This window comes from Poecilia reticulata, chromosome 16 (genome assembly GCF_904066995.2).
Source record: "Poecilia reticulata chromosome 16, P_reticulata-male-v2, whole genome shotgun sequence".
Taxonomy (NCBI): domain Eukaryota; kingdom Metazoa; phylum Chordata; class Actinopteri; order Cyprinodontiformes; family Poeciliidae; genus Poecilia; species Poecilia reticulata.
In genome coordinates this window covers 6,438,887-6,446,351 of record NC_088845.1, presented here as the reverse complement: position 1 = coordinate 6,446,351, position 7,465 = coordinate 6,438,887, and the positions used below count along the sequence as shown (strand labels likewise).

The 7,465-nt window shown below is 37.8% G+C and overlaps 1 protein-coding gene across 1 annotated transcript; it reads left to right on the top strand.

The window, feature by feature from the left end:
- The first annotated feature begins 3,691 nt into the window (after positions 1 to 3,691).
- On the top strand, positions 3,692 to 6,728 carry sostdc1a (sclerostin domain containing 1a). The gene is made up of 2 exons (XM_008430932.3): positions 3,692 to 4,137; positions 5,767 to 6,728. The coding sequence occupies exons 1-2, from the start codon at positions 3,924 to 3,926 to the stop codon at positions 6,210 to 6,212; spliced, it is 660 nt and encodes a 219-aa protein (XP_008429154.1). The 5' UTR covers positions 3,692 to 3,923; the 3' UTR covers positions 6,213 to 6,728.
- Positions 6,729 to 7,465: the final 737 nt, after the last annotated feature.

Below are 7,465 nucleotides of genomic sequence, written 5' to 3'. Positions count from 1 at the left end.
CTGTTAGCCAGACCTGGCAACCCTGACCCCAGGCCTTCATGCTGCAAGTGCCACCAGCACCGTTGGTCCTTTGCTGTATTGGCTGGTAAGTACGGCTGAAATCCACCCACGAACAGAACATACCCTGCAGGTAGAAGTTCTCCTTTTCATCAGTAAAACAGCTTCTGTTCAAACATTGTTTTCCATTTTTGTTCGGGTCAAGGTCAAGTGAGACCTTTTGATCTTCACTAAGTCACTATTTTGAAGTGTAATTGTTGTTGGAACTAAGACTTAGGAAGTGGCAGAGTACAACTCAATGGTCTGTATTGTTTTCTATTTTTAAACATTGTAATTAGCTGTGTCCTTTCATCTCTTTTGTTAAAACTTTTCTTCCTGTGCATTTTCATTCTTCATGTTTCTGTAAATGTTTCTGTCCTTTAATGTTTTGGAAATGTTTAGTCCTTCCTGTAATCCTATTATTCTTCTTTCTTTTATCCTTTTTTACCCAACAGTCCTCTTTCCCTTCAGCAGGATTTAAGATAAGATGTTCACGAAACAACTTATCTTATCTTCTCTTATCTCATCTTATCTCATCTCATCTCATCTCATCTCATCTCATCTCATCTCATCTCATCTCATCTCATCTCATCTCATCTCATCTCATCTCATCTCATCTCATCTCATCTCATCTTATCTTATCCAAGTTGATATTTTTTTATTTAACCCTTTTAAATTTCCTTTTGAAAGTCTTCCAGCAGCATCTGTTGTTTTCTCTACTCACTTTAAGGTTTAGTTATTCCAGCCTTGACCACTAGATGGCTCTACATCCGATAATCTGCTCCTTTAATCTAATCCAATAACAGAAAACTCTCACAGGATGTCAAATTAACCAAATATTTGCATATTGACTGGAGGTTTAGAGTCATGCAGTGATTACTGTGTTTAGTTAATTATCTAAATATCAAACAACTTTTCCAGTAAAACAACAGCACTTTTAGTCAGAGCGTATTTTAATTCATTCTTTTTTGATCAGAGAAGTTGTGGAATTACGCTTCAGTCTTGGAATAACATTCACATATGAAGCTATTAAAATAGCATTCATTTTGAGGCCATATGGGACATAAAGACCAAAAGTATTTGATTGCTCATGGATTTTTCATGACATCTTGAAAACAGCAGAAGTCACCAGAAGCAAGATTGTGTTTGTTTCAGTATCACACAGCTGCAGATTTTAACAAAACCACTTCAAACAGAACAAAAACAAAACATTTCCAAGAAATTGATTTGTTATACCAGCTGCCAAAAAAAAATAATAGAATCTTAGGACATTTTTGGAAAGTCGTTTTGATCTAAATCAAAACTTTTGCTGTTATTTTTTAATAAAAATCGTTTATCTGTTTGCTCTTTTCAGCTGGGATAACCCTTTACTTAGAGAGCTGTGCTATGAGAATAACATTAATAACTTTTAGCAAATCAGGGTTAAAATTACTGCGTTTAGTTCTTCTAAACACAGCATCAAATCACACAAACAGGAGTTTAATCTAACTCATAACTATATTATGTGTGTTTTTGCATATAAAAGAAAAAGCAGAAATCAGTCAAGAGTCAAGAGTTTTTCTCTTGGACACCAAGGCACTTTGCCCAGAGCGCTACTTCATCAGGGGTTCACAGGAGTGTTAATGAAATATCTACCATTAGCCACACTACTGTGTTTTCTGCTTATTTATGAATAATATTCTTTAGAATATCTGAAATATTTGAGAATAAAAGCAGCTTGGGAAGGACGCAACATTACTTGACACACTATTGGTTGGTTTTTGCAAGGCAGTTAATCCAGAAGTATTTATTTTCTTTTATGCTGATTGGCTGTAACCCCAAAATCAGAGATATGGACGTGTTTAGATGGTTTACCCTGTACGCATTAATGCATTTTAAGGTATATTTGGTGTTTGAACTACTAAAACAAGCAGTTCAAAGCATTTTTAAAGATGGGTCCCAAGGTTTCAAAGCGGAAATAGAGGGAAAGAATTGAAACTACCTCTGATATTTCTCTGCAGTCACGATAAGCAGCTGAGTTACATGCATGGGTCGGATAAAACGTGAGTAGGAAGGTACCAAATAATAAAAAGTTGTGTAAAATTGGAGTGCAAAGAGTGAAAGCCAGTCCTCACATCAAGAATCAGATCCACTAAACTGAGCTCACTAATGCACCAGAGCCATTTTTTATTTCTGCAAGGACATAGAACAATAAATACAAATCAACTCAAAAAGAAGCAGCACAGGAAAATATGAAAGATTTTTAATGTATAGGCCTGCTAGGCCATAAAGAGAAGTTTAAAACCTGTCTTCTTGTAAATGTTTGTTTAACAAATGGACTGCTTTTGCAATGAAAGACTGTTTTGTCCTATTTTTTGAAAAGAGATGGGTGGCGATGCATTCTACCTCAGGGTAACAGTTCAAAGGCAGCAAAGAGGATGCTTTTGATCAGCTAGAATCCTCTGTGCTTTGTTAAGGGATTTCAATGCATAGATGTGCTTTAAACAGAATGAATGGCAGGATTGTACCTTCTCCAAATATTATTTTCTTTGCTTCTCCAGCTACTTCTTGAGTCCTTTAAACTGTTAAAGCTACACTAAGTAGCCAAATTATGATAAAATGCCATCTGAGAAATTACCTGAAGGACCCTAAAAACTCTCACGATTCAAAATAAATTTGGCATTATTCACATGACATTATGTACTTAGGATTTTGCAATGATGGATACAATTATGAACAGTTATAATCAATAGTTAGTTTTGGCCTAAAATGTAAGATGTAGCAGGATTTCTTAAAGTTTTGGAAAGTAAGCTGAAACACTGTTGTAAGAGCCATAAAGCAGGAAAGATATAATGTGGAAAAGTAAATTTTATAGTTGCAGTTTATATTTTATATAATTCTTAATTCATCTTGTTATGTAGTTTTAGTTCTAAGAAAATTATTGATATGAAAAATGCTTGACGCTCCCTTGTAGTGATGTAATGGAGAACGTGCAGTGCCATATTAGACAAAGCTGTACGAGAGCATATAGTTTTCTTACCGTGCGTGCAAATGACCTGTAACCTCTTTATTTTTAAGTAAAGACATCTAAACCTAAAGGACTCGTCATGTCGTGCGAGTGAAGAAGTTATTGTGTCTGCAGCTCTGAGTGGTTTCTTTTAAAAAACCGAAGAAAGAGTGCCACTACAACTGTCTTATTTTATTATTTTATAATCATGTTCTTTAAATCAATCATTTTCATTTTGGTTGTTAGAATACAAACATTTTCCCACAACTTTACATTTTGGTTCATCTGATGATGTAATTTTTTATGTTTTGATCAGTGACTCAGAAGTCTTTTTTTTCTTTTACCAAACTGTTTTACTCTTTCTTGAGTAATTTCTTGGATAGCTACTTTTTACTTTTACTTTTGTAAAAGTTGAAGTAGTTATACTCTTACTTGAGCACAACTTTTGATACTCTGCCCATCTCTGCCAATGTGGTATACCGACACACTCCTATCAAAGAAGCCGGAAAGATTAAGCTTGGTTCAAAAAAGTATGTCAATTTTTAAAAATGTATTTACTACCAGATTTGTTTGTTTTTAAGATTAACTATGCATGATTATTTGTGGGAAAACAACAACAAACATTCGTGATGGAAGACAGGCCACTCTTCTTCAGTACATGGGGTGAATTTCAGGTTCTTGAAACTAAAATAAAACAAGTGGGCGAGGTTTGAGACCAGCGGTGATGCATGGCGACCAATCAGATCCTCCAGAAGCAGACATACCTGAGCAGCTGCCAGAGCGCGAGGCGGGCCGGGTCGCATTTAAAACCTCTCTCCTCGCACTCAGCAGCTCATCCAGCACCAGGACACTTGTCTGCTTCTCTCAGCTTGACATTTGATTAAAACAGAGAGAGGCAGCCATGCTCCTCAGCGCCCACGCGTCGTGTCGCTCCCTCATCCTGCTCTGCGTCCTCCTGAGGAGCTGCCAGGCCGTGGAAAATGACGCCACGGAGCGGGTGTCCTCGCACGTGAGTCCCGCTCCGGCCGCGGAGCTGCAGAGCAACGCGTCCCTGAACCGCGCGCGCACCGGAGGGCGAGGACAGGGCGGTGGTGCGGCTGCGCAGGAGCGAGGCGGTGAGTGGACAGGAAGGATGCTGCGCTCCTTTACTGCTTTACCGCAACTCCTACAACATTCTGTAATAATGCCTGATTTATATGCATAATGTTAATTAATCTTAATACGGCGAATAACAATTCTGAACTCTTGCTTACTTATTACTTTTATTTGAATAAAAATATGTTTTAGTAGTACTGCTCTCACTTGACTACAGTTTTTGGCCACTACCGAAATTCAATATTTTGGTAGTGGCCAAACCAACGAAATATTGAATTTAATCAAAGCTTGATACAAAAGCATAACTCACAGGGTTTACAAACACTTGCAGCCATGTTATGTCACAATATTTGTGCACTTTTTCATCTGAAATAGTAATAAAATGAAATATTTCAAAAATGTAAAAAATAAAATGGAAGAAAACAAATTAATAAAAATAATAATAATAATCAAATAAAACAAAACTTTCACATGAAGAAGCCAAAGCTTCTTAAATCATATCCTATATTGTCTAATTTGTTTTAATACAATTGTTTACATATTAAACAACTATTTTGTTCATTTGGATTTTGTTATTAATATGAGTGATTTAGCGCCACTATCCCTCCTTGAAATATCGGTTATTCAGTGTGACACATTTTATAGTGAGACATGCTAGAAAAAGTTGCAAAAACCATCACATTTGCAGTAACTTAAAAAAAAACATATTGATATTCATATCAAAGTATATGCTGCATTTCTGAATGATTTATTTAAATCCTGAGGAAGAAGCATGATCTTGTTTGACTAAAAGGTCAAAATTAAGTTTAAAAAATAAGCATTACGGTGTATCACAGCAGATGTCTCTGTCTGTTTCTGGTGCCATAAGATTACTTTTTTTCTCACTAAATGAACATTTATTTTTGCACCTCTTGTGCAAAACCAAAATCAAATGAGTATGTTCCAATAGATGTTTGAATATCTAAATATATTTCAATCATAAGAGCAGTAAAATACAGCAAAATTAGCATAACAAATAAGAACAATAACAAGAATATTGTTTTGAAAACTACAGATTTTAGTTTTCTCTTTTTATATTGTATAAATGGAGTCATAAAAAGACAAACATCAGTGTATACTAGAGATGGCTGCAGTCCAGATGGATGAGGTTTTCTCCCTGCGCCATTGTTGCCCTGCGGCTCTCCTGGTATGAGACCCTGATGGATGGGGATGTTTGGGGGTGGAGGGAGTGTAAGTAAGAGACAGGAAGACGGAGCCCATCCTGGCTCCATTCATCCAACGCTGTCACAGAGGTGTATGGAGATGCATGAATGGAGCAGGAATTGGGTTACAGCCATGGAGGGGAGAGCAGGGGGGACAGTTTTCATAGCCTGCAGGAGTAAAACCTGCCTGCCTGCAAAAGTGCATTCCTCCTGCTAATCCATGATTTTTCTCTTTTTGTCACCATGCTGTAATTATGATTTAAGGAAGAAAGGTTGAGGAGCTATTGTCTTGCATCCTTGTCTTCATGTTTCATGCCAGAAGCTTCAAATGGATTCCCAGCCAATGTAATGGGAGAAAACTGGAGTCAGAAATCCTAAAGGGCGAATGCTTGGATTGTTTCAAAAATATCTATAGCTGTAAAAATGATCCTATCTGTTCGCCCACAGATCGGAGTCAGATTGGCTGCAGAGAGTTGAGGTCCACAAAGTACATCTCAGATGGCCACTGCACCAGCGTCAACCCCATCAAGGAGCTGGTGTGCGCAGGCGAGTGTCTCCCAGCTCAGATGCTGGAGAACTGGATCGGCGGGTCCCGCGGCAGGAAGTTCTGGGCCCGCCGGAGCAGCAGCCACGACTGGCGCTGCGTCAACGACAAAACCCGCACCCAGCGCATCCAGCTGGAGTGCCAGGACGGCACCACGAGGACGTACAAGATCACCGTGGTGACCTCCTGCAAGTGCAAGAGGTTCTCGAGGCAACACAACGAGTCCGGCAGCAAGTTCGAGGACCAATCCGTGCTGCAGCCGTCGGTCCTCCAAAGACACAAATCCAAGAGCAAGAAGAGGCTGGGCAAGACCCGGCTGAGGGAAAACTGGCATGAGACTGAATCCTAAAATCTGCAAAGTCTTCCGATTGACTCTAAAAATAATCCTCGGGAGGTTTCTCCTTTTGACCTCTGGAAGTTGTGGATTATCTTTCTGTGACTTTCATCTGACTCATACAAAGTCAGGTAGCTAATTTGGAGACTTCAAGTGGATTTCCAAAGATTTTTGATTTAAAAAATGTGAACAAAAGTGGATTGTACAGTCTGGAGAGTTCCATGTACTAGAACACATTGTCCCATATGGACTGTGCATATTCTGTGTGTTTATGGAGATCTGCATCAAGCTAGTGGAAAAACACCCAAACATCTTTAAAACTTTGACTGTAAATAGCTGTACATATATGAAATCCCTACTCACATTTTGAAATATGGCTGTGTTTATAAGATTTTACTGTGTACGAAATATGATGTTTGATGTAATATATTTTTTTGCCGCCATATGTCTGGTGAATTCATTTGTTTAGCATCTGCAAAAACTTCACTCTTGTCTTTACTGTGTGCAGAATAAATCCAACAATTGATCACATATTGTTTCATATTGTTAAAAGCTTTAAAGCATTATGTAGACTTGAGACCTTACACCCTAGAACACATTGTACAAACTGTTAGATGAAATCCATTTAATCAAGATTTCAACCAGCAGTTTATACAATTGTTGACTTAAAAAAGCAGCCCCTCCTTCAGATCCCTGGTTTTAGCCATCAGGACATAATCAAAATGTTTGATGGATACCAGGTTGACAAAAAGCACACAGAAAATCCCACAATGCCATTATTTATTACATAGAAACAAGCAGATTGGAAGATTTATTGGTCTGGAGGCCAATTTAAAGACATGACATCAGCAATGGCTCTGGTGAAGCAACTGTGGTTGCCCATCAATCTGAAAAAGTTTATAATGTCCAAACAACTTGAAATTCATCCTTCTACAATGAATTTCAGTGTAAAGCATTCAATACACTTGTCATTGTTGAGATCCTGTGCTTAAGTGGGAGAGTATAAGTATCTTGGTGTGTTGTTCAAAAATGAGGGAAAAATGGAGCAAGAGATTAATAGGCAGTTTGGTGTATTTTGAAATTCACTCTAAAGTTAATTGTTAAGAAACCCCAAAAGCTTATTATACACTGTTATGTGGCCTCAACACATTTAATATTACAACTCATCACTGTATATTTAGAGAAAAACTGAACAAAAATGTCATGAGAAAGAAAGTGACAACAAGGTTGAATCTGAACGAACCCCAAAACATCTGTCAATAGGACAG